Source organism: Balaenoptera borealis (genome assembly GCF_965194805.1).
Source record: "Balaenoptera borealis genome assembly, chromosome: 7".
NCBI lineage: Eukaryota > Metazoa > Chordata > Mammalia > Artiodactyla > Balaenopteridae > Balaenoptera > Balaenoptera borealis.
The window spans coordinates 109130978-109157769 of NC_138864.1; the positions used below are offsets into that span (position 1 = coordinate 109130978).

The 26792-nt window shown below is 43.6% G+C and overlaps 1 protein-coding gene across 2 annotated transcripts in view; it reads left to right on the top strand.

Moving 5' to 3' along the window:
- Positions 1-26792, top strand: part of LOC309632092 (uncharacterized protein) — a 259053-nt gene that overhangs the window by 220847 nt on the left and 11414 nt on the right. Inside the window, exon 3 of one of the 2 annotated variants that reach the window (XR_014246724.1) lies at positions 1260-1467. Coding sequence is in view for 1 of the 2 variants with exons in the window: in XM_082399266.1 (XP_082255392.1) it covers positions 1260-1412 (153 nt within the window). In the remaining variant the exon portion in view is untranslated. Of the gene's footprint in view, positions 1-1259; positions 16188-26792 lie in introns of those variants that run through there. The other variant, XM_082399266.1, reaches the window with a different exon arrangement.

The following is a 26792-nucleotide window of genomic DNA, read 5'->3' on the forward strand; positions in this document are numbered from 1 at the left end:
GCTAGACAAAGTCTATCTTTAAAAATCTGTTTGAAAGTATCAGGGAAATTACAAGTCAACGAAGAATTATTGGGCCAAGTTCTGTGACAAGAGGGAAACCCGGCGAGGTGAGCCTGGATTTTCTGGCTAGTTTTCTCCTAAGAGTGTCTGACAATTCCAGAAAATGTGGCTGAAGAGCTAAGATGACAAGCAGAACATAGAACAGCCCTAGGGAGCCAGGAACCTGTCAAGGATGGGACGCTCTGAGAAAGCACCATGATTTGGGTTAAGGCCATGAATGGTCACATCCCTGGAATAAGGTGAACCAGGAATAGTCTGGAAGGGGCTGAAGCCCAGCTTTGAGTCACCTCAGTCTCTGAGTGGGTTCTAGTGATCTGGGATTGGTAGTGCTCATGTGTCCTGCCAGAAGCTAATATAAATTCTCTCTGACGAGACACATTATCAGTATCCTCAAGTGATCTCAGTCAAACAAAGCAGGGGAAAAGGTGGAGAAAATTTTGACTTCCAAAGTGGAAGAGTAAGAACCTCCAAAAATCTGCTTCTCTATGAAAGTGGTAAGAACTCTGGCAAAAACTGTTATGTATTTCACTTATTGAGTGGGCCAGAGCCTGCAATAGCACCCTACAGCACCTTATAGCACCATATGGCCATCACTGATTTAAGGTCTATACTGTATCCTGAAGCACAGCACCCTTTCCTGGTAGGGTAATGTCTCCATGCTGGGCCTCAGCTGAGCATTAAGTAGACCATCTTTTCATCAGGCCCTGCAACTACTGTGAGATGCACTTGCTTTCTTCTCTGAGCTCAACCAGCACTTCACTGGCAGGGTTGTGTTGTGCCTTGTCTCCAGATATTGGTCTGATGGCCAGAAGGGATACTGGGTGCAAATCCTGAAGGGAGCATGTGCTGTCTTAACAAGAAAGAAGTCTGTGCACCACCTTCAAACTATACTGTGTATATCCATGGCCTTTAGGAAATGGCATTATGATGAGAAAAGCCACAGGTTTTTACACTAAAGAGGAATAGATTCTATGTGGTGTACTTAGCTCCACCTTGGAGAATGGTCTAGTGAAGACATAACAACAACAACAGCAACAAAGTGTCATGAAGAGGAAGACTGTGGCTCAGGTATAAGAATACTATATAGAATCCATATAGTCCAGATTGTGTTCTGAGTAGTGCTAACCTGTTTCTTCTGAATTTGGTAGAAGTTATTGTTCTTAACATATATAAAGTGTATATCCCTATTATATCTCTAGGCGCTGTGGCTTGGAAGAAAACTGGATATGCAGGAACCCAGGATGAGGAAAAGTCATATGCTCACTCCTCTGGCCCTCTCTTCAAGTCTTCAGATTGATCTAGGCAGTCCACTGCTCTCTCTGTCCTTTCCTCAGAGAGTTGAGGCCATCTAGAAGTGTGGAATAGATGGGAGACAAGACAACATGGCATTATTTTCATAATAATAATGTAAGTCTACCCTAATAACTTAACCCAGGATATTTGAGATGTTTGCTCTTTCACATCTATTCCTGTGCATCTGCTTTCCTTTCTAAGGTGGGCGCTGAAGAGAGAATGGGAGTGGAAGGGTAGGGACTTATACTCTGGTGGAAGGGAGCCTTCCTAGCTTTATCCTTGTCTCTGGGGGTGTGCTGAGAACATTTAAAAAATACGTAGCATTAGATCATAAATAAACATCAATAAATTGGTAAAAGCAGGCACTGTATAGTCCACATTCCTTTACTATAATGAATTAATCTCAGAGAGCACATAAATCCTTCAAGCACTTGAAAATTAAAAAATACTAGGTAAAAGAGAAGAGTATTCAAAAATAAAAACACTATCTTAATTTGTGGGATATAGCCAAAGCTGTAATTGAAGGCAAATGCATAGCTTTAAAATGTGTTTTTAAAAATTAAACAAGAAAAAAAAAAAAAGAATTAATAATCTCAAGAAGCTAGAAAATAACAGTAAATAAAGAAATCAGTATTTAGAAATTTATTCAAAAATGAGTTCATTTTATAACAAAAATAGTTTAGACAAATCTGAATGATTTTTTAATTAACAAATCATAAAACAATTTATTGCTAATATTATCATGGCAAAAGAAAATGTAGAGATAAAAATACACATGTATTTTTACATTACAAAGGAAATGTTTTAACAGATATAATAATTTCAAATAATAATTAAACAAAACAACTTTATACTAATATATTAAAAAATCTACCTGAAACTAATGACCAATTCAAGAAAAATTAGATAATCTGATTTGATTTATACTTAAGAAGTAAAAGAATTGACATCTAAACATACTTCATTTTTAGATGATTTTGCTTTTAATTTTTAAAGGAGCAAGTAATTTCTATGCCAATTAAACTGTTCTAGAGTAGAGAAAAATATTAAACCTTCCTATTTCACTTTACAAAACAAGTACAATCCTGTAACAGACTTTGAGAAATATGACATAAAGTAGAATACAAACAATTCTCATTATATATACATATATACATTCTCACTATATATACATACACACACACACATATATAGACACAAAATTTCTAAATAAAAGTACAGATAAATCAATTTTAGTAGTATATAAGAAAAATAATCCATGACGATTTTATTGGGTTATTCTGTTAATACAAAAATCACTTAATATTATGAAATATGATATTAGTAAGTCTAAAGAGAAAATATGCATGATCTCAGTAGATGTCTAGAAGGCACTTCAGAAAAATTCTGCACCAATTCTGAATAAATAAAATTTAGTAAACTAAAAATAGAGGATTTTTTAAATGATAAATAATATTTAGATTAAATAATAGCATATATCATATTTAAAGGAAAACATCAGCTATATTCTGGTTAAAATTAGGAATAAGATAAAGTCTGGTCTCACTATAATAATTAATATTGTCGTGGATATCCTAACCAATGCAAAAAGATAGGAAACAGAAATTAGGTGGGCTACTGGAAAGGAAATCAAAAGTGCCACTACTTGAAGCTAATATGATATTCTACCCAGAAAACCTAAGAGAATCAATTGATAAACTACTAGAACTAATAAAAGATTAGAAAGATGGCTGAGTATGAATAAATATACAAAATAAGCACTTTCCCAATTTAATATCAATAATCAGTTTAAATACATAATTGGGAAAGTGATCCTACTTAAAACAATTACAAAAGTATAATATGCTAGGAATAATTCAACAATGAATGTTGTCAATTTCCCCTGAGTATAGAGGAAAACCAGAGTAAAGGACTTCCAGACCAAAAGACAGCATGTTGAAGCGAGGCCCATTCATCCCAGGTTCATTTATAGGATTAATTAATCTCCAGTGAAAACTTCAGTGGGAATTACTTTCACATCTGAAAAAAAAAAAACCTGGAAAAGTAATAGATGAAAATAGTCAATAGTATTTTTAAAGAAGAGCATTGATGGGACTATTCTTCTTTCAGAGAGTAAAACAGTTTTAAATGAAGTGCGTCTAAATTAGTGTTTTCCTGGAAATTATTTTGGCCATTTATATCAAGCAGCTTTACCCCAATAATTCCGCCTTTAGTATTTTATCCTAATACACATTTTCAGAGACGCAGATAAAGTTTTATGTATCAGAGTGTTTGTTCATCATGGAAGTGTTTATAATATTGTTTCTAAAATTTGCAAACATTGAAATTTGTTAAATCAGTAATGGCACATTTTAAAATAGATATTATTCAGCCCTTACAGTTATGAAGAAGATTCTTTAATAACATATGTAGCACACTGTATTTTCCAAAGATGGCTATAAAAATATCTTCCATCCTACATGTTCTTCTGCAGTGTGACCTTGCAGTTTCCCTTTGAGGGGTGGAGACCATTTCTCCATTTCCTGGAATGTGGTTGGGCCCTGATCCACAAAATCATGAGCAAAATAAAATTATTGTTTTAAACCACCAGGTTTTCATATAGTTTGTTACACAGCAACAGAGAAGTGAGAAAATATGTAAAGGGGTTTTACACATTAAATGAAAAACATGTTACTAAACAATATATACTGTGTAATTCAGTTAAAAAATAATGCATATGTATGCATAGAACAAAGATTAGAAGGATTTACAGGGAAATGCTAGCAGTAGTTATTTTAGATGGTAGGATTACTCTGCTTCTCATTTTCTTCTTTAGCTGCCTTATTTCTCAGATTTCTACAATGACTACAATGACTACATTTTATTTTTTATTTTTAAAAATATTTGCTTATTTTCAAATTTTTGGCTGCTTCGGGTCTTAGTTGCAGCACACGGGATCTTCGATGCGGCATGGGGATCTTTCGTTGCGGTGCGTGGGCTTCTCTCTAGGTGTGGCGCGCAGGCTCTCTAGTTGTGGCGTGCGGGTTCCAGAGCGCGTGGGCTCCAGAGCACGTGGGCTCTGTAGTTGTGGCACACAGGCTCTCTAGTTGTGGCTTGCGTGCTCAGTAGTTGTGGCACATGGGCTTAGTTGCCCCGCAGCATGTGGGATCTTAGTTTCCCGACAAGGGATCGCACCCGCATCCCCTACATTGGAAGGCAGATTCTTAACCACTGGACCACCAGGGAAGTCCCCCTGTTGTTTTATAATAAGACCAAAAAGTATAAAGTCATGTTTTTGAAGATATTTTGATGACAGATAGATGCTCACAAATCTGCATTACCTGAAAAGAACAAGATACAAACACTGTCGTTGAGGGTTTCCCTAGTCCTTGGAATTCATGTTTCTAAGAGGGAACTTTGGCAAGAAAACAATTCAGTTTTTCTTTCCACTTTTTTTCCTCACTTGCTTCTCAGCAAGAGAAGGAATGGTTTTCTTAGCTGCTGAGATGATGGGCTCGGACTCCCACTGCTCCTCATCCCTCTTTTAGGGGAGTTGAAATGTGCAGTGGCTGCTGCCCAGAAAGGACAGACCTGGATGCTGGGAGGATGTCTGCCCCCCCAGGTAGGAAGTGCTCTGCTCCTGCTCCAGCTGTGTGCACAGGAGGTGGGGCCGGGCCTGCCTTCCAAGGTCTGCTGTGCCCCTGCTCTGGGGATCAGAGAGTTCAGAGCAGCAGATCATCCCACTAGCAGCTGACTGGTGAGGTGTCTGCCTTGAGAACCCCATTCTGAAGACTATGGTGGGAAAGGGATGTGAGCTAGAAAGCTTGTTTGGCCACAAGCCCCAGCCATGTTCTCTGAGCTTCCTCTCAGAGGAATCCTTACCTAAAGCCTATGTTTATTCATCAGAGTGATAATTGCCTTAAAAACTGTGGCAGTATTTGTAAATGAACCCAAGTCACTTTCCATATTTAAAAGCATATATATATGTATATATATACAGAGATGAATTGTTTATGTTACATACCACAAGAATTATGGAAGAAAGTACATCAAAATATTAACAGTGATAGATCTCTGGATATTGGGATTGTGTCTATTTATTTATACTCTTTGTAGTGTATTACACAAGCATGGATTACCTTTATAATTGGGAAGGAAATCATTATTAATATTTTAAAATGAAGTTTGATTTTCTGAGATTGCTCTAGCATCACATATCTAGGCTCCTTAGACAGCTACCACCTGTGCTGCCTTCCGGCCCAAAGCAAGCTCTGCTTCCCAAGCATCCTCTGGGAAGGCCAATTTTCCAAAATAAAATTCTGGGATAATCAGAAGAGGCATGTAGGTCTGGGCCTTTTGTAGTTTTAGGAAATGAAAATGCTTTACCTTCTAACTATCATGTGAGCCATTTACATCATTTGGAGAATATTTGTGTTGACTGGTACATCAGTCAGGAAAACAAACATAATTAACAGAGAGAATTTAATGTAAGGATTTACTTAAACAGGTGTTAGGGAACTGCAAAAGCAAAATGGGAACACTGAGGTAGCACAGAGATAATAACTGCAGGAAACAGCTGCCATCCCTAGGGCTGGGGGAACAGGGGAAGGAGTTGGAAGCTTGGAAGAAGGGACCTTCAGAGCTGGGACCTCAGGCACAGAGATGATAGTAAAATGCCAGTAATTAGGGAGTAACGAGTTTGGGGTATTAATTACCTTTGTTGGTTTAAAACGTTTTTTAATTGATGTACAGTTGATTTACAATATTGTGTTAGTTTTAGGTGTACAGCAAAGTGATTTGGCTACATATGTATATTCTTTTTTCCCCAATTCTTTTCCATTATAGTTTATTACAAGATATTGAATGTAGTTCCCTGTGCTATACAGTAAATCCTTGTTGTTTATTTTATATCTAGTAGTGTGTATCTGTTAATCCCAAATTCCTGATTTATCCCTCCTCCCCCTTTCCCCTTTGGTAACCGTAAGTTTGTTCTCTATGTCTGTACATCTGTTTCTGTTTGTAAATAAGTTCATTTGTACTATTTTTTAGATTCCACATATAAGTGATCTCATCTGATGTTTGTCTTTCTCTGACTTACTTCACTTGGTCTGATGATCTCTAGGTCAGTCAAAACGTCTTTGTTTTGAAATACTTATAGACTTACAAGAAGCTGCAGAAGCAGTGCCCCTGGGCCCGTCACTCAGCATCCTCCGACAGCGGCACCTGTACGTCATCCAGACTGGGTGGTAGATTAGCATGCTACAATTAATTTAATTACAGGCCTGGATCTTACCAGTTTTTACGTTTACTTGTTTTTTATGTCTTCGTGTATAACTCTATGGCATTTTGTCACATATTTTAGATTTTTATAACCACTACTGCCACAATCTAGATACAAAAGTGTCCCATCACCACAAAGAGACTCCCCCCTGCTGCCCCTTTATCATCTTTATAGCCACACCTTCCTTCTCCTTCCCTAGTCTCTGGCAACCATTGTCTGTTCTCCTTCTCTTTAAAGTTTAAGTATAGTTTGTTTATTTGTAAGTATTATAGGTTGAATTGTGTCCCCCCCCCCCCCCCACCAAATGCTATGTTGGATCCTCACGCCTAGTATCTCAGAATGTGACCTTATTAGGAGACAGGGTCTCCACAGAGGTAATCAGGTTGAAATGAGGTCATTAGGGTGGGCCCTAAGCCAATATGACTGGGGTCCTTATAAAATGGGGAGATTTGGAGGCAGACATGACCCCAGGGAGGACGCCATGTGAACATGAAGGCAGAGATCTGTGTGATTCTTCTACAAGCCAAGAAATGCCAAAGACTGCCAGCAAACCACCAGAAGCTAGGAGACAGGCACGGAACATAGCATCCCTCACCAGCCCTCGAAAGGAACCACTCCTGCAGACACCTTGATCTTGGATCTTGGATCTTGGACCTCTGGAACTGAGACAATAAGTTTCTGTTGTTTAAGGTACTCAGTTTGTGGTGCTTTGTTACTGCAGCCCTAACAAACTAATACAGTAGGTTTGTATAACTTCATTTGTAACGGTAACAGTGCTTAGCATTAGTTCACAAGATTCCTGAAATTCTGTTAAGCAAGCTTGCTTCAACACACCATGGCAAGTAAGGGGGCACAATGAAGCTAGTTCTGGGAGCATGGAAGGAACTGGAAATTGGAACCAGCTGCCACTTCCTGACTGGAGTAGCGTTGCTGGGGTGACCGTGACAGGGACAGGCGGCAAACATGAAGGATCAAGTCCCTTCGTTCTCCTCCAGCCACCCAGCCTCCCTCCAGCACCCCCAGTCACCCAGCCTAATGGGATCTAGCTGGCAAAGGTGAAAGGCTGTTCTCAGAGCCCCAGCCCTCCTATCACAAAGCACAGAAGAGAAGGGTAACTTTGAGGCTGAGAGACCAAAGCTTAATATCCAAACACTGGGTTTTTTTTAAGAAGACCCTTCTAGAGACCTTCTGGTCTTTTATTCAGTTCAGCTTTCATTCTAGGGTTTCCTCTGGACCATGAAGCTGCTAGCCAAGGAGACAAATATTTCTGTCTACTTGTGCTCATACTTTGTAACTTATATTCAGAAACGTACCACTTGTGCTGTATTTTGAGAGTCTTGCCGTTTTTTATTTTTATTTAACATCTTTTTAGGAGTATAATTGCTTTACAATGGTGTGTTAGTTTCTGCTGTATAACAAAGTGAATCAGCTATACATATACATATATCCCCATATCCCCTTCCTCTTGCGTCTCCCTCCCACCCTCCCTATCCCACCCCTCTAGGTGGTCACAAAGCACTGAGCTGATCTCCCTGTGCTATGCGGCTGCTTCCCACTAGCTATCTATTTTACATTTGGTAGTATATATAAGTCCATGCCACTCTTCTCACTTCGTCCCAGCTTCCCCTTCCCCCTCCCCGTGTCCTCAAGTCCATTCTCTACGTCTTTGTCTTTATTCCTGTCCTGCCCCTAGGTTCTTCATAAGCCTTACCGTTTTTTAAAAAATGCGTGTTAAGGAAAGACGCACTGCCTTTTGCTTGTGTCATATTTCCAAAAGTGGATTGACTGTATTCTCTCAAGAAGGTTTCTTAACATGATAATAAAAAGGATGGGAAAGTAGGATTTGGTATATGAAAATTTAACTTACCCAAAACAACTTTTCTGGAACATATATGTTCTTTAAATACAGTAAGATTCCCTTGGGATGCCTGGAAATCCACCACTTCCCTTGAAAGGAAAGGAACTTCTTAGAGAGCCTTGAGAGCCAGGAAGGACTAATTCACGCCTTTGTAGGCCGCCTCCCTGTGTGGGTTCATTCTCTCCTTGCTAAGTAGCCTGAGATGAGTGGCATTGCTTTTCCCGGAGCCCCAGGACCAGCCCAATACCTTTCCTGCAAGCTCTGAGTATAGTGCAGTCCCCCACACATTTCCACTAATGATCCAAACTGCTACTGCAGCACCTGCTCTTATATCAGACTCACCAGCTAGAAGGCATCCAACCCGGGTGAGGCATTTCTGCTAGAGCCCATGTCTTTCTTGCTGCACACCAACCATTTCATTACCTTCTTGGGCATTATATTTCCAGATTGTCTTTGAAAAACAAATGAAAATCTAACCCCCCCCCATTATAAATGCAATATATGCTTACTGCAGACATTTTCAGAAATACAGAAAATTACGGAAAATAAAATAGAATTTGAGGTTGTGTGGCTTAAGTTTTAACAGGAAAAGGAATCAAATGCATGTGTTTACACAAAAGATGATGTGATTTTTTTTTTCATGGAAATGTATATTGGGGAAAAGTAAGCAATATTTGATTTCAATAATCCTTTTTCTCCCTGCCTGGGCCCCTGGGGGAGCCAAGCACTGCCTTCATGGCTCTCTTCCGGGATTCTCCAGAGTCCTGCCGCTGAGGCGTACCTCTCCTTTGTCCCATTTTTTCTGTGTCGTGCTCATTGATAATTTTGAATAGTAGTCTATTCTGAGAAGAATGATCTGGGTGGCCATCATGCCATGACAAGACCAGTTAGAAGTGGAATGCTTTGCCAGAACAGTCATGACCAAGATCTCAGTTGAGGTTGCAAGCAACAGATAAATTATTACATGGGTAGCAAATACCAGACATTTAGGGAAATACAATAATGTGGAGCTCATTGGAGGAAGACTGTGGAGTGTCCTTCCCTTTCAGAGGTTCCAGTGCCTGTTTTCCACCTCCCTCACCTGGGTCCTGAACACAGCATCTGGACCCTGGTCACCTGGACCACAGTGGTGGTCCCTAACTTCCCTCCTCCCTCATCTTTCTTCCCACCTCCCCCCTCCCACCAGTGGCAGCATTAGCATTTCAATTGGTTATCTCCAGCCTGGACCTGCTATTCATATGCAGATCTTCTCTCCTGTCAAGGCTGGATTGAGACATCACCTTAGAGAAAACTGGCTCTGCGGGAATTTCAGTGAGAGAAGGAGATGATAATTACTATGAGTTTTTTTTAGCGGAAGTTGTTCCTGTTCTGCTCTTCAGCGAGAAATTGAGAGGTGATGTAATGGCAGTTAAAGCAAGAACTTTGGATTAGACTGGGTTCCAGTCTCAGCCCTGTCAGTTACTTGCTGTGTGATCTTGGCAGGTTATAACCTTCCTATGCATCAGGTTCTGCAAAATGGGGGTGAGAATACTCTTTTTGCAGTGTTTTCACTGTAAAAGAATATAAGTCGTAATACAGGTGGTACCTAATACAGTGCCCCCAACCAGTGATCACACGGTAAACAGTAAGAAGTACCTAAAATGTGATTCTGGGAAAGGAATGGATGTCAGAATCCACCCACACCCTTGGATGGGGGTGGGGAGGTGGAGCCAGATGGCCCGGGGTGCAAGCCCAGAAGCCTGGTTGGGTTTAGAGCTGCTGAATTGTCATGTGGGCACATTTTCCTGTCTCTGCGGGTGAGTGGTCCCTGCTTCAGCCTTAGACCAACGCTTCCACTTGAGGACTTGCTCTCCTCCTCTCTCTACTACTCAAGAGCATTTTTACAGCAATTTCCATTGTTCTCTCCTATTCATTTTATTCCTGTACTGTGTTGACCATTCCCATGAGCATTCATGTATGTTGCTATTTCCTCCATTAAAAAAAAAACAAAACCTAAAATTCATTTTTGGCTTCACTCTCCCTTCCAGCTCCCGCCCCACTTATCTTCTTTGCTTTACAACAAAACTCCTAGAAAAGTTGTCTGTGCTTACTGGTTCCGATCTTTCTCCTCCCATTCTCTCCTGAGCCTTTGCCAGACTTAGGAAACTAATCTTTACAAGACCAGCAATGATGTCCACCTGGCCATTCTAGTGGTCATTCCTTGGTTCTCCTTTAACTGGACCTACCAGCTGTATTTAATTCAATGGTTCACGCTCTCCTCCTTGAAGTATTTCTTCTCTTGGCTTCGAGAACACCCCTTTTTTCTGGCTCTCCTCCTTCCTCACTGGTCTCTCCCTCTCAAGCTCCTATGTTGGCTTCTCCCATCTTCCTGCCCTCTAAACCTTGGGATACCCCAGGGCGTAGTGCTCAGACTTCTTCTCTTTTTAACCTTTACTCATTCTTGTGGTGACCTGGTCCGAACCCATGGGCTTTAAGCACCATCTCTGGGCTGATGGCTCAACATTTTCCATCTCCAGCCCTGACTCTTCAGAACTCTTTACTTCAGCAGCCTCTTAACAGCTCTAAAGGTACCTCCAGCTTAACAGGCTAGAACAGAGCTGGTGATCTTCACCCAGAATCTTCCTGCTTCCACAGACTCTCCCATCCCAGCTAAAGGTAAACTCTGTACTTTCAGTTCCTCAGACTCAAAACCATGGAGTTACCCTTAATTATAAGGGCACTAATTCCATTCATGAGGGCTCCACCCTATGAGCTAATTACCTCTCCAAGGCCCCAGTTCCTAATACCATCATACTGGGAGTTAGAATTTCAGTACTTGAATCTTGGGGGGATGGAAACATCCAGTTCTTTGCGTATACATCAATGATCCCCTCAGTTAGATGTATGGCTCATACTTCTCTACTGGGTTCTTGACCCAGGTGTACTCTGCCACTGCTTTTCTGAATCCTACTGTATCTCCACTTGCATTTCTGAAAGGCACCTCAAACTCAACAGTCTAATAAGACCAAGCTCATGATCCCCCTCCGTCTGGGAGCCCCTGCCTGATTCAGGTCTAATTTTCTGAGTTTGTATTTTAGTTTTTCCTATTTCACAGAGTGGTACCACAATCCATTCACTTTCTTAAGTCAGAAATCTAGAAGGTTTCCTAGAAATTTCCTTCTCCTTCAATGTCTAGATTTAATCCATCACAAATCCCTATTGATTTGATTTCTAAATATCTTCCCACTCTGTCCACTTCTCCCTACCTCTATGGCCACCCCTCCAATCCACTCCCATCCTTTCTCCCCAGACTACCATGAAAGCCTACCGATTGGTCTCCCAGCTCTTCCGTGGCTTTGCCAAACTATTTTCCACACCGTCGTTAGAATGATCTTCTGCAAAACTGGATATTATCACGTGATTCCCAACCTCAAACCCACCTTCTACTTACAACTCTTGAACAGCTTCCTTTTCTTCCTGGGATTAAACCAAGTTCTCTCACATGGTCTACAAGGCCTGGCACGGGGGTCCCCTGATAGCTCCCAGTCACATCATGCTCCACTCCCCACTTCATTCTCTGAGCAGCTGCCACCCTGAGTTTGCTAGCGTTTTGCTTCATCTTGCTGAGGATCTTTGCAGATGTTCTTCCTTCTGCCTGGACAGCTACCCTCTTCCCTTTGCCTGGTTAACCCCTAACTAATCCTTCAGATGCCGGCTGAAGCATCACTTCTCTGGGGAAGTCTACCCACACCCCAGTCCAGTGCTAGCTTCTCGGTCATATTCCGAAATAGAAGTTTCTTCATAGTGCTCATGTCACTTTATATTATACACCCATGGTTGTGATTTTAAAAGAAATTAATGTGTTTTCTCCATTACACTAAAAGCTCTGTGAGACTATAGACTCTGTCAGCTTTTGCTCACAGTTGTATCCCCCGGGCCTAGCATAGGGTCTGACATTAAGAAGGTGTAAAGAATGATTTTTAAATGATCAACTGGACACAAATTGTAATACATGCTCTGAAAGAAATGAACAGAATGCAAAGATAGAAGATACAGCTCATTAGGGTGGTTCTCCTGCTGGTGTAGTACCAGCTGCTGGGGGGCATGGCCACCAACCCCGACTGCAGATGAGCCTCCTGATGTTGACCGTGGTCAGGGCATTTGCAGGTGAGCCAGACCAGGAAGGTCCAACCTGTACGCCCTCTGCTTTGACGAGGGCATTGATCTTACCCTCTGTCACTGTCGTGTGATCGTCATGCAGGGTGAGGGATGAGTGGATGCAGGAGAGTGGGAGACCAAGGCCATGGTGTGGCTGTGGTGAGCGCTGGGCGGTGGCTGCTGGGACCAGTGCTTTCCAACTCAGCCTCCTCTGAAGGATAGGGCACCTTAGCGGCAGCTGAGGAACGAATGGGGATAGGTTGGTCTTGATGAGATTCCCTAGACGAAGACATTCGAAGAGATTTTGGATTATGTTATAGGAACGAAGAAAGAAGTGACAACGGAGTCAAGTGTTGGGAGGCTGCCTCTGGTGTGATGAAACTTGAGGTTTCCTGGAAGGTCTATTATAAAACCCCTTTGGGTTAAAAAGAGGGAGATTTGTGAAATAGAGGAAACAAAATCAAGTCAGATGTCTTAAATGGGGCTAAGTTAGACTGTGACTCTTCAGTATTTCTGTAATTTGTTAGACTTTAAGCAGTTTTGTTTTACACAGATTTTTCTTACAAGAGTAAAGCAGCAATTCATATGGCCAATAAGCACATGAAAAGATGCTCGACATCACTAATCATTATGGAAATGCAAATCAAAACCATAATGAGACACCATTTCACACCCATTAGGATGGCTGCTATAAAAAACTGAGAAAATAGTGTTGACGAGGATGTGGAGAAATTGGAGCCCTTGTGCATTACTGGTGGGAATGTAAAGTGGTGTGGCCACTATGGGAAACAGTATGGCAGTTGCTCAAAGAAAATTAAACATAGCATTATAAATATGATCAAGCAGTTCCGTTTCTGGCTATATATCCCAAAGAATTGAAAGCAGAGACTTGAACAGATATTTGTACATCAGTGTTTATAGGACCATCAGTCACAATAGCCAAAAGGTGGAAACAACCCAAATGTCTATCAGTGGATGAACAGATAAAGGAAATGTGCTATATACATAGAATGGAATATTATTCAGCCTTAAAAGGAAGAAATTCTGATACATGCTACAACATGGATGAACCTTGAAAACATTATAGTAAGTGAAATAAACCTGACACAAAAGGACAAGTATTGTATGATTCCACAGATATGAAGTACCTACAGTAGTCAAACTGACAGAGACAGAAAGTAGTACAGTAGTTGCCAGGAGCTGGGGGGAGGTGGGAAAATGGGAGTTATTTAATGGGTACAGAGTTTTAGTTTGAGAGGATGAAAGCATCTGCAGATGGATAGTGATGATGGTTGTACAGCAGTTTGTACTTAATGCCACTGTACTGTACACTTCAAGTTGTTAAAATGGTAAATCTTATGTTATATATGCTTTACCACTTAGACACAGATACACACACACACACACACACACACGTGCGCGCGTGCGTTCGCGCATAGCAAACTGCATGACCCTGCTGGCTGAGAGAGTGCATTGTGTTGATAGCTCAAAACGGAGAGGATGAACTGGCCAGGAGTTAAGGCCACCGCCCCAGGTACACCTGACTAGGAGACCCTACAGCAAGTCTGTCAAGTCCACAAGAAGCAGCGGGACAGACGGGGGCACCAGGCATTTTGGTCTCGAGTCCAGAGAGGTCACAGGCTGCCTTGTCATGCCCTTCTTGCCTCAGTCAGCGACCCTGACGCCAAGGAAAGGACACTGGCCTGTGGCTGCTGTCTCCTCAGGGGCCCCTCGTATGACACTGCATATCTGCATGGCTGGCCCGTGTCTGATGACCATGACTTCACTCCCTGAACTCAGAGCACTGAACAAGCAGGGAATTTCCTCGCCAGCTGCTCTGTAATGGGCCGCGTTGACCTGAAATGAGCCTCTGATGCTGGTGCCCGGAGATGAGAAGGGCCTCGCCAACACGGAGGGGATCCTGGGAGAACTGGGGTGCAGAGGACAGGGATGTGGAGAGGTGACTTGTGGTTCAGGAAGAAGACTGTAAGTGAGCATGAACTTATTCATTGATTCAGCAGGTATTTATTGAAGGCCTGCTCCATACCCAGCCCTGTTTTAGGCACCAACAAGATGCCTGCTGTTAGGGAGCCTGCATTCTCATGGAGCTAGACAGGCTACAAGTAGGTAAAAAAACATGAATACATAACATGTCAGGTGGTAATAAGTGCTCTTCAGATGAATCAAGTACAATAAAGAGAGAGGAGGTATTATGCATTAAATTAATATTGCACACAATAAATATGCATTTTATTAATATGATACAAAATAAATAGTATGCATTAAATAAATGCATAAGTGTGGTTTAAGTTTATATGGTGAAAAATACTGTCTTAGCTTGTTTGGACTACTGTAACAAAATATCATCAATTGCGTGGCTTACAAACAACAGAGACTTATTTCTCTTGGTTCTGGAGGCTGGAAGTCCAAAATCATGGCACCAGCATGGTCAGGTTCTGGTGAAGGCCCTCTTCTGGGCTGTAGACTGCTGACTTCTTGCTGTGCCCTCACATGGTGGGAAGGGCAAGGGAACTCTCTGGGGTCTCTTTTATAAGGGCACTAATCCCATTCATGAGGGCTCCATCCTCATGACCTAAGCACCTCCCAAAGACCCCACCTCCTAATACCATCACATTGGGCATGAGGATTTCAACATATGAATTTGGGGGACACACAAACATTCAGATCGTAGCGAGTACTATGAAGAAATTAAAGCGGGGAAGGGGGTTGATAGTGCCACTGGGGGAGGGACGTCTATTAGAAATAATGTGAACAAGAAGGACAAAATGGTGACATTTGAGCAGAAATGTAAGTGATGTGGAGATCTGTGCAGGCGGCAGGAATATCAGGGAAAAGGCCATGAGGGGGAGGGTGGGTAATAGTGTGTCTGGGAAAAGCAAGATAGCCATGGAGGCTGGGTGGAAGTTGGGAGGGTGGAGAGGAGGATGGGAGATGGGACAGGCAGGGGCCATGGAGAGCAGGCTGGCTTTATTCTAATGCGGTGGGAGTTTCATGTGGAGGATAAACATGATTTGACCCATGTTTGGAAAGGTGCATTCTCTCTGCTCTCTGCAAGTTCACCAGAGGGAGGCAGGAATGAACGTAAGGAGGCTCTTAGAGTAATCTGGCAAGAGATGATGGGGACTTACTCCGAGATATTAATGGTGAAAGTGATGAGAACTGGTTGGAACTAGGCTTGGAGCAACTGCAAGAAAAAAAGTATAAAAATCAGGTTAGTTAACATTTATTGAGCCCTGCCACATGCCAGTTGCCATCCCGAACCCTTTCCCTGCATGACCTCCTTTAATTCTCCCAATGGGTCTGTAGTGACGGTATCCTTATCCCCAGTTGGAGTTTGGGGAAATGGAAGCATATGAAGGTAAGTCCTCTGGCCAAGGGTGCATAGTTTGTGATTAGTCCTGTTGTCATGGAACCCCAGGTTGTCTTTACTCTAGAACCTGTGACCTTGGCTTCTGCCTTGCACTGTAGTATCCCTGACTGGTCAGTGCGGATGGAGGTGGTCGGGAGCCATATTAGGCAGAGCAGAAGAGGGGTAGGGGCCAGAGAAGAAGGAGATGGGGATGCAGGCAGACAGCTTGCGTTGGTCTCTCCAGACCCCCAGACTGAATGGAGGTGTAGACAGGAGTTCTCCTGAAGGACTCTGTGGGGTTGGGGGGACTCACAGTCCTACTTGGGTCCCCCGGGTATCCAGAATGGAGCAGAGGGGTATTCTCCCCACTTTCACTTCAGTCAAATCCCCATGTGGGCTCTGGGACATGGGGTCCCACGTGGATGATTCTTGTGTGTCCGGATTTCCAGAAACATTTGCCCAGAGGCATTTGATAGGTTTCTGAGCTTCTGAATAAGCTCTAGCCGTTGAAATTTGAGTCATTACTGTTACTATGACCTCACAAGCCAGAATACAAAATTCTCAGTTCACATGGCCCGAGTGTTGGATTGGTCATGGTAGTTTAAGACACCTAAAACCATAAGGTCAACTTCACACACAAGTGTGCCTGGAAAAAGTTCCAAAATATTTGTAAAGACCCAACCCTGTCCTGCAGCATCAGAACAGCAATTAAGGGAGGTAGATAACATTCAAGTTTCCTTCACCCATCAATAGTCAAAATTGTGGGCGAGGCTAAGACTGTCCAGTGAAAACAGGATGCCACTCATGGCTGAATGTAAATACTGATGGAACATTTGGAACGATGGAAAATTAATCAGAGATAGACGGCTTACTAGTTAAAACAATTGGAAAGACCAAATTTAAAACTGGAAGGTTTGTTTCCTGAAATCTGGAGATGGGGCTCTGACTTGTACCTGTAACACCCCACTCCACCCCACCATGGTTTGGGATGCAGGTCAGGACAGTCAGCCAAGGGGCTTCCCAGTGGCAAGGCCTCAGGTAGCATGAGCCCTTTCACCTCTTTTCTCCCTCTGTACCCCTTCTGTCCATCTGTTCATCCTAATGTCCCCTCTAATGGTATGTATTTGGTGTCCTCATGCAGTCATCAGGAGCAATCTCTGGGTCGGGACAACTAGCCTCAAGTTTCCCGGTAGTGCCTCAGTTTCCAAATTATCCCTCCAAGATCTCCACTTCATCCCCCTCCATGGAAATATCCTATTGTTAAGGGAGAGTTGATCGTATCTGGCTGTTACAATTATCCAAGGATACTAAATCATACTTCTGTGTGAATGACTGTGCAGAGGTGTTGGACTTCACAGGGACATTCTGCTTTTGAAAAGTGTAGCTTGGCAACCCACAGAGGTAAATATTCTGGAAAAAACTTAAAACAGGATTTTCCCCCCATCTGTCAGGTTTTATGTATTCACTCAGCAAACATTTAAAAATTCCTTCCCTGCGTCAGAAGCTGCAGTAGGTGCTGGGTTTGTAAATACTGTCTCTTTAAAGAAAATCACTGTCGGAGTAGGGCATAGAAAAGTAGTCAATGGTGATGCATTTTGATTAAAGCTATAATAAGGGCATGTCCGTGATGACTAAGAACGTGATAATGGCATAACTGTGAGCATTTATCTGGACTTTCACCATAGCAGGTATTAAATGTCCCGGTCTTTTGATTTAGTTGAACTCCGGATTTTCAGTTACTCCACAAACATCCCCCACGAGCACGTAACCTGCAAGAGAGCAGAGCCCAGCGGACTTCTTCCCTGCTTTGTATCCCTAGTACCTAGATCCAAACCAGCCATGTAGAGGGCATTCAGTGAAAGTTGACTGAATGAATAAATAAATGAATAAGTAATGGGACGAAGTGAGAGAGTGGCATGGACATATACACACTACCAAATGTAAAATAGATAGCTAGTGGGAAGCAGCCGCATAGCACAGGGAGATCAGCTTGGTGCTTTGTGACCACCTAGAGGGCTGGGATAGGGAGCGTGGGAGGGAGACGCAAGAGGGAGGGGATATGGGGATATATGTATACGTACAGCTGATTCACTTTGTTATAAAGCAGAAACTAACACACCATTGTAAAGCAATTACACTCCAATAAAGATGTTAAGATAAATAAATAAATAAGTCGAACAGAGTGGCAAAGTCCCTACCATGGTGAATATGGATGGGCGCTAGAGTTCCGTGGGGAGCGAGGACATTCCACGGTCTGATCCAGTCTCCCCTGCTCTAGCGAAAATGCCCCCTCTCTCCCAGAGCATCGGTGTTTTGCTCTCACTTAGATTATTCTCATCAACATATCCTTCCTCTTTCGCCAATGTCCCATTTCTCTCCTTTGTAGAAACCTCTTCAAAAGAATGAAATAATGCCATTTGCAGCAACATGGATAGACCTAGAGATTATCATTCTAAATGAAGTAAGTCAGAGAAAGACAAATATCATATGATATCACTTGTATGTGGAATCTTAAAAAATGATACAAACGAACTTATTTACAAACGGAAGTAGACTCACAGACATAGAAAAAAAACTTACGGTTACCAAAAGGGAAAGGGGGCAGAAGAGGAGGGTTAAATTTGGAATTTGGGATTAACAGATACACACTATTATATAAAAAAAAGATAAGCAACAAGGACCAACTGTATAGCACAGGGAACTATATTCAATATCTTGTAATAACTTATAATGGAAAAGAATCTGAAAAAAGAATATATATGTGTAACTGAATCACTTTGCTGTACACCTGAAACTAACAACACTGTCAATCAACTGTACTTCAAAAAAAAAAACAAAAGAAAAAGAATTGAACCACCTCTTTTAAAAAATATTTATTATTTATTTATTTAGGCTGCGCCAGGTCTCAGTTGCGGCACACGGGCTCTTTAGTTGCTGCATGTGGGTTTCTTAGTTGTGGCATGCATGCGGGATCTAGTTCCCTGACCAGGGATCGAACTCAGGCCCTCAGCATTGGAAGTGCGGAATCTTACCCACTGGACAACCAGGGAAGTCCCTGAGCCACCTCTTGACACCTACACTCAGTGCTACCACCCCAGTCTGAGCCACTATCCTTTGTTAAGGATAAACAACGGCAGTAGCCTGCTAAGACATGTCTGTTCTCCATAGAGACGCTAAAGCCATTCTCTTAAAACAAGTCAGACTATGTGGCTCTTCTAATCAGAATCCTGCAATGGCTCCCTACTGCCCAAGTTAAAACCAAATGGCCTAAGAGACCTTCCACGACCTGTACTCCGCCCCCAGCCTGTTCCCCCTGTGTCATCCCCCCTGTTCATTACTCCCCCCACTCCTCCACCCCACACTCCAGCATTGCTGTCTCCTTCCTATTCCTGCTCCTGCCCTGGGCTCTTTGCTCTAACTCAGAAGTTGGTACACTTTTTCTGCCAGGGGCTATATAGTAAATATTTGAGGCTTTGAGGGTCTCTGTCACAGCTATTTAACTCTGTGTCGCAGCCTGCAAACAGCCACAGGCAATACATAAATGAATGAGAGTTGCCGTGTTCCAATGCAACTTTATTTATGGGCACCGAAATTTGAATTTCAAGTCATTTTCATGTGTCGTGAGATATTACTCTTCTTTTGATTTTTTCCAACCATTTAAAAATGTAAGAAAGCTTCTTAGCTAGTGGGCCATCTAAAAACAAGTGGCAGGTTGGATTTGACTTACGGGCCACAGTTGGCAGGGAATGTTCTTGCTACAGAAATCTGCTGGACCATGCCTTTCTCTCTCTAGTCTTCGGTTGAATGTCACCTTCTGCACGAGACTTGTGAAGACCTCCCCACTTAACCCTGCCCCCCCCCCCACTCTGTTGCCTCAATATTCTCCATCATTTTTACCCTTCTCTGATTTTTCCTTTTTGCACGTGCTTATCAACCGCTAACATATTATATAATTTACTTACTACTGTGTTCATTGTGTACTGATGTCCTGATCAACCCCCCACCCCACCCTCCCGACTCCCTGCCACATCCCTGCAAGGGCGGAGCTATTTGTCTGCTTTGTTCATTGGCTGTATTCCAAGTGCAGAGGTCAGTGCCTGCTATGCAGTGGACCCTCAATACATAGCTGTTGATTGAGTTTCTATGACAAGTGTCTCTTTATTAGTGAATGTTTTCAGATTGGTGATTTTTGCTTCTCTATACCTCAGATAATGAATACTAGGAAAACAAGGATACCCTGAATGGACCAGAGGCAGCAGGGCAGGCTTCATAGAGGAGGTGACGTCTGAGCTGGGTCTAAAGGAGTGGAGGGAGGAATTCATGGGATGGAGGAAGGCTGAGGGGAGGGTAGTCCAGGCAGAAGAAACTGTGTGTTTCTTGGACACAGGAACGAGTATGAAGCATGAGGACTGGCATTAGTTGAGTGCAGGTGGGAGGCAGTGATGGGAGAGAGGCTGGAAGTGTCAGTAGCGGTTGGGGATGGCATGCTCTGAAAGAATATAGGTGCCGTTTACAGCCTTCTGCAGATTCAGGAGACAGACTTCTGCAAGAGTGAACCCAGACTTGCTTCTGTCATACGGTGCCAAGGGCTGTTCAGAAAAGTACTGCAGGATCATTCCTCAGGACTTTTCTCAAAACTGCCCCATCATAAAATAAGGGAGTCCTGGGGGGTCTGACCAAGCTGCTCTGGACAGCAGTGCCTCCTAGAGGCCCCTCAGGGTGACAGACCCCACCACGTGGTCGTCATTCCTAACACCCCATGCAGATACCAATAACATGGCGAGATTTAGATCTGCGGAACCCCACCCCCAGCAACACCAGTGCCCTCCTGAGCCCTGGAGGCCTCCAAGACCCTCCTTCCCTGCCCTGCCTGGGTGGACAGCTGAGACCGGGGCACAGAGGGGCATTTACATTTCTCACTGCCTGTTGTACGCACAGCCTTGTGGGGCCTGAGTAGTAATGTGTGTAAGACGTTTCAGGGCCAGGAGGAGAAGGCGCAGGCTGATAGAGGTCCTGCACAAAGCAGCCTGTGATAAGACCTTTGAGGAGGGGAGGGAGTCAGGAGGCAAGACTTAACCATTTCTGGGTGGAGAAATCAGGGAAGACTTCGTGGAGGTGGTGGCATTTTGTGTTATTCTCAGTCAGAGTTGGGAGGAGAAGGGGAAGGAAACTCCACAACAGGAGTGTGTGGACTTTTGTGTATGGACAGCCTCTAGATTAGCACCAAGGCAAGCAATCTACTAACTGCATAAATAACAATGGCTTCTCAGGCAGCCAGAAAAACCCAACCCTAGCAGATGTCAAATTTATCTATTTTGTCCTATAATCTTTAAATAATCTTTTCATAAAGTACCATCTGAAGTAAAGACCTAATCCATCCTCCCCCGCTAGGAGGGGAATTATCTTTCTGATGGTGTAAAATAATCCTTTTAGGGGACATGAAACCAACTCTCAGCCTAAATCCCTTCTTTTTCCTCCCCAACAGGTGCCATCATTACTGTTAAGAACTGCATTTAAGAAATAAGCAGAAAGATTGGAGGGGTTATTTTGAGCCTCAAATAGTATTAAGTTGGAACCTGAATATTCTAAAATGACAGCAGGCTTCTGACTGGCTGTGCTGGGAATCTTGCTGCTCCCCATCGGAAGGGAGCCTCCCTGTCTTGGGTGAGGAGCCGGTAGTTGTGGCCCATTCCCCAGAGGCTCGGCTCTTGGGACTGTGAGAGGTTAGGTGGGAAGAGCGATTCCAGACAGCCTGGGGAAGAGAGTTTTGGAATTAAAGCATTTCCAGGTGGTGGAAATTTGAGATCATCTGCTTACTAAGGCTCTTATCTGAGGGCAAGACAGCCCAGCTGGGTGAGGAGGACAGAGTTTACAGAGACTCTGAGCTCAAGCTCTAACTCTGCTGCTTACTAGTTGTGTGGTTTGGGGACATCACTTAATTCTTATTTTAGAATCTGTAAAACGGGAGCAGCATTAGTAAAGCGCTTTCTTGTAATATACACGTGAGAGGAAGCTATGTAAGAAGTAAATGAGAAGGCCTGGGACAGAGAATTTAAGAGCCACAGCTAAAGTCAACCTAACAGGTCTGGAGCAAAAATGAGTGCACAGGGCTCCTTAAATTCCGGGGTCCTCTTCCTGTTGTACCAGGTGAGACTCCATCATGTCAGGTAACTTTTTTAGGGCAGAGCTGAGACTGAGAGTTGATTCCACTCTCATTTGCATTGTTTTTCCTGGCTCTAGCATGCAAACAAGGGTTCCAGCTTGTAATATACTTAGTCCATCTATTATTCTCTCTCTTTGTAATTAATACCATCTATTCACTGGAACAGGATTAATTGAGCATATACTATGTGTCCATCAGGCACTGTGTGAAGTGCTGGGGACTCAAGCAAGAAAGGTTGCTTGTTGGGCCTTTAAGGGATACACAGACAAACCTGTACCCAGAAAACATACGATGCCACGCAATGTCTTATAATACAGGTTTGCACCAAGTGTTAAAGGATGCAAGAGGATGAAGCTCATAATTAGAGCTACTTTCATTTTTACAGGCGGAGGGGAGGGAGGAGCTGGGAGAGGCTACACAGAGGGAGTCATAACTGAGGGAACCGGGAGAGTAGCAGAGAAAGCTCTCAGTAGGTGGCTGCTGACAGCAGTGTGTGTGTGTGTGTGTGTGTGTGTGTTTGTGTGTTTGGGGGTGGGGGAAGGTTTGACGGGGGAGGGACATTCCAGGGGGGAGAGAGAGAGCAGGAGTGCAGACCCCTGGTGGAGCTGCTGCCCTGGCGCATCCATCATGGCTGGATGGGATGAGGGCCTGACAGGGGGCAGTAGGAGAGACCCTGGGCACTTGGCAGGTGCCAGAACCCCAGGCTATCTCATGGCTTCTAAGGAGTTAAGCTTTGTCTTGGAGCTCCTTTGCAATCCTTCTAAACAGGAGAGTGACATTATCAGATTTTAGAAAGATAATTCTGGTGGCAGTGTGCAGCACAGATGGGAGGGGAGAAAATTGGAAACAGGGAACCCTGTTCTGCATAGATTGTGATAATCCAGGCAACGATGATGAGGGCCTGAGTGAGGGCAGATGCATGGGAATGAGGATGAAGTGGATTAGAGAGACTCAGCCTGGTAACTGATTGGGAGTGGGGCCCGTGAGCGAGAGTGGAAAATACACTGAGGTCTCTGGTTTGGGTGACAGGGTGAATGCTGGTGTCATTCATCAGGGAATAGAGGGTGATGAGGAGGTTGAAGAGGGGAAGAAAGAGAGGACAGAATTATGAACTCTGTTGAGTTTGAGGATTTCCAGGAAGAGGTGTCCAGTTGGTGGTTGAAAAAGGGTTTAAAGTTGAGGAGAGACGTTCATTTATTCATGACACAAATACTTCCTTGGTGTCTACTGTGTGTCAGGTGACATTCCGGTGTCTGGAGATAGAGCAGTAACTTGATGGACAAGGTCTCTGCTTTCATGGAGTGTTCATTCCAAGGAGGGAAAATAAATAATATACTAGTGATCAGATGCAAAGCAAGGCAGGATAATGTGATAAAGAGTAACTGGGGGCTACGTTAGGCAGTGGTTCAGGGAAGTCATTCATTGAGAAAGTAACATTCAAACCGAAATACGAATAATGAAGAAGAGACAGCCATGTGAAAACTTCAGGGAAAAGCAATCCAGACAGAGGGAACAGTATATGCAAAGTCTTTGAGGTCAGAATAAGCTTGGCATGTTCTAGGAAGAGAAAGAAGCCCAGAATATTTGGAGTGTAGTGGGAGAGGAGGTGGAAGGTAGGACATGAGATTGGAGGAATGGTCAGAGGTTATCAGATCACACTGTAGAATGTATCAGTCAGATTAGCATAAACTGCATGGTAACAAATGGCCCTCAAAATCTCAGTACTATACAATAAAGAAGTTTTTCACTCATGCTCCATACCCACTGTGGATTGGCTGCACATCTTCTTCACTCCAGGACTCAGGTAGAGATGGGACAGCTCCTATCTGGGACATTCCTGGTCTCCTAGCAGAGGGAAGAGAGAAGGTAGAGGACCATATGATGGCCTTAAAACATCTGCATGGAAGTGGATGTGCCACTTCCATTGGCCAAAGCACATTACGTGGCCAAATGTGGCGCTGCTGGGGCTGGGGCTGTTCAGTCCTTCCACAGAGATGAGCAGCAGATGTTGGGATCAACATTACAACCTACCACATAGGTAGATTGCCACATAGGAAGCCACTCGGATTTTTTTTTAAAACAGAGGGTATTAATATTGGTTGCCAAGGTAGGTTAAAAAGTAGATCAAGAACGAAAACAGGAGATACAAGAAGCAGGGTAATCTAGAAAAGTATGTCCCAGATACTGAGCACATGGTAAAGTTCCATTAGGGTAGAGTCCTGAAAATACTCTCAGGACAGGGATCTCTACAGGAGCCATGTGGGGAAATGATTTGGCATAGCCTGGCCTCCTAGTCTCTCCACTTACAGAGCTATCAGAAACTCTTTGATGGTTTTTGGACAAGGGACCCTGGAATACTGGGATTCTTCCCAAGGTCACAGCACTCCTCCCTATGAGTCTCCTAAAAAAGATGTATATGATGAAAACTGTAAGTGGAAAATAAAATAGCACCTCATTGCTAATGAGGGTGGACCCCAACCCCAATGGAGAAGGCTTTTGTAAGTGAGGCTGGAGGAAAAAGAAACAACTGTGGCTTGTGTTTTTTCCCCCTCCCACACAAGCTTTCATAAGAAAAAAATTCTATCCCTGGTCATGAATCTTTTTTCTTTCCTACATGGAAGGGAGAAAGAGAAGAGGGTAAGATGGTTGGGCTTACTCGAGAAGGGTGGGTCCCTGGTGCAGTATCCCACTTCTGCCACCAAGCTGAAGAGAAAAGAGAAAGAAGCAAGATGTCCGGGAGCTCCCAGTGCAGTGTAGATCAGATTGCAGACACTCAGCCCACCTTTAGGGCAGAGTGGCTCTACTCACAGGTAGTCCAGTCCAAACTATCAAAGTGATGAGTTTGGACCCATCTTCCTCCTCTGTGGTGAGGAGGGGGTGAAATGGGAGCTTCCTTTCTCTTAAGTGCCTTCTACTTCTCCCTCATCCCTCCATCCCAGGAGAGAGGATGGAGAAAGCCATACAAAGAGCACTTGACTTTTTAACTTCTCCTGCCAAAGGTCCACCTGGTGGTGGTTCCATTGTGGTTCCTCACTGCATGTTTGAAATATGCCAGAGGGACCCAGAAGTGAGGAGGGGACACAGGACCAACATACTAGCCAGGACAATTGACTTTGCCCACCTGGATATTTTCTTTGAACAACAAATCTTGGCTTTGATTTTATTTTATTTACTTTATCTTATTTTTTAAAATTTCTGTTGGAGTATAGTTGATTTACAATGTTGTGTTAATTTCAGGCTTTTATTTTTATGAGTATGTCACATCTCTTCAACTAAAATTATAAATGTCACAATTTTTACTTCTTTGGGAACTCCGCTGTCCCATACCACAGCCCCCCACACACAAGTCCAGCACAGGCCAGTCAAAAACAAGTAAAATACCGGTATGAATCAACGAGTGAGTGAACAAATGATTTCCTGGGAGGCTTAGAAACGACACTTGAGATACATCTCTCCCACTGGCCGCAGTCTTTGTGATGAACTTTGTTTGCATATGAGAATGCAGAAAGAGAGAAGGGAATTTAAGATGCTGTCAGAGAGGGAGAGCTTTCTGCCTCTCTTCCTGCCGGCTGGGCCCTGTGGCTTAAAGAATTACAGTGCGTCTGTTTCCTCCAGGGACCAAGATGGCTCAGGCCATTACCCAGGGAGCTGGCCAGGGAGAGCCTACCTGTCAAACTGACTGGAACACAGAGAGATAAACTCCTGGTGAGCCTTGCAGTGGCACCCTGGGGCTTTGGTGACAGAGTTAATTAAGACACCAGCATCAAAATTAAAGTGAGGAAGAAAAGTCAATTAGTGATTGAATAGCTATGAGGAGACATCTTTTAATAAGGTTCCCTCTTATTTGAGCTGTTCCTTGCCCCTCCTCGTTGGGCGTGGTCACTCTCTCTTTTTCTAGGTACTGTAGGGGTTCGAAGGACGGAGCAATGAGGAACTTACACCTCTCTCTAATTTATACTCAGGGGCGGATGGGGAGAGAGAGTCCTCTACTGTCCACAATACGCCAGGGCCCCATAAAGCTATTTATCACCACTCTGAATTCTTTTCAGCAGGATGTTCATTTCAGTTTGCAGTCACCTCTTTAGCTCCCCTTCAGCAGGCTTGGCCAGGCTCCTGAGAGAAGGTCTGAGCCGAGAGGGGGAGACACAAGACAGGTGAGGGAGGCTGGAGTTGGGCTCTCCAGGGATGCATCTGCCACCGTTCCAGCCTCACAGCCTCCTTGAACTCTATTTGTTTCTACAGGGAGACGGGGAGATTATGATGTTTTGCAGGCGTTCCAAACCCTTGTCATGCTTAATAAAGGTCTGGCAGGAACGGGAGCTAGGATGGCTTAGCAGGCTCTGGTGCTGGAGATTTTGGGGAGGGAAGGTAGGTGTAGCTGTTGCTGCAGCTGCCTGTGTGACACCAAGGAATCTGAGGACCAAGAGAGACCAGACTGAGGGTCTCTGCTTCCTGCATTTGCTCAGCAGGTTTCCTGATCCTGTGGGTGGGGTGAGGACAGTGGGATTGGTAGGAGCAAGGCTAATGGCCAGAATAGGAAGCCCCAGAGCATCAGGTTATTAAGACAAGAGGGTAGCACAGGAAGAGGAAGTTCAAGGTCAAGTGACCAGAAGTGGGTCATGAATAGCAAGATGAAATGCATGATGGGGAA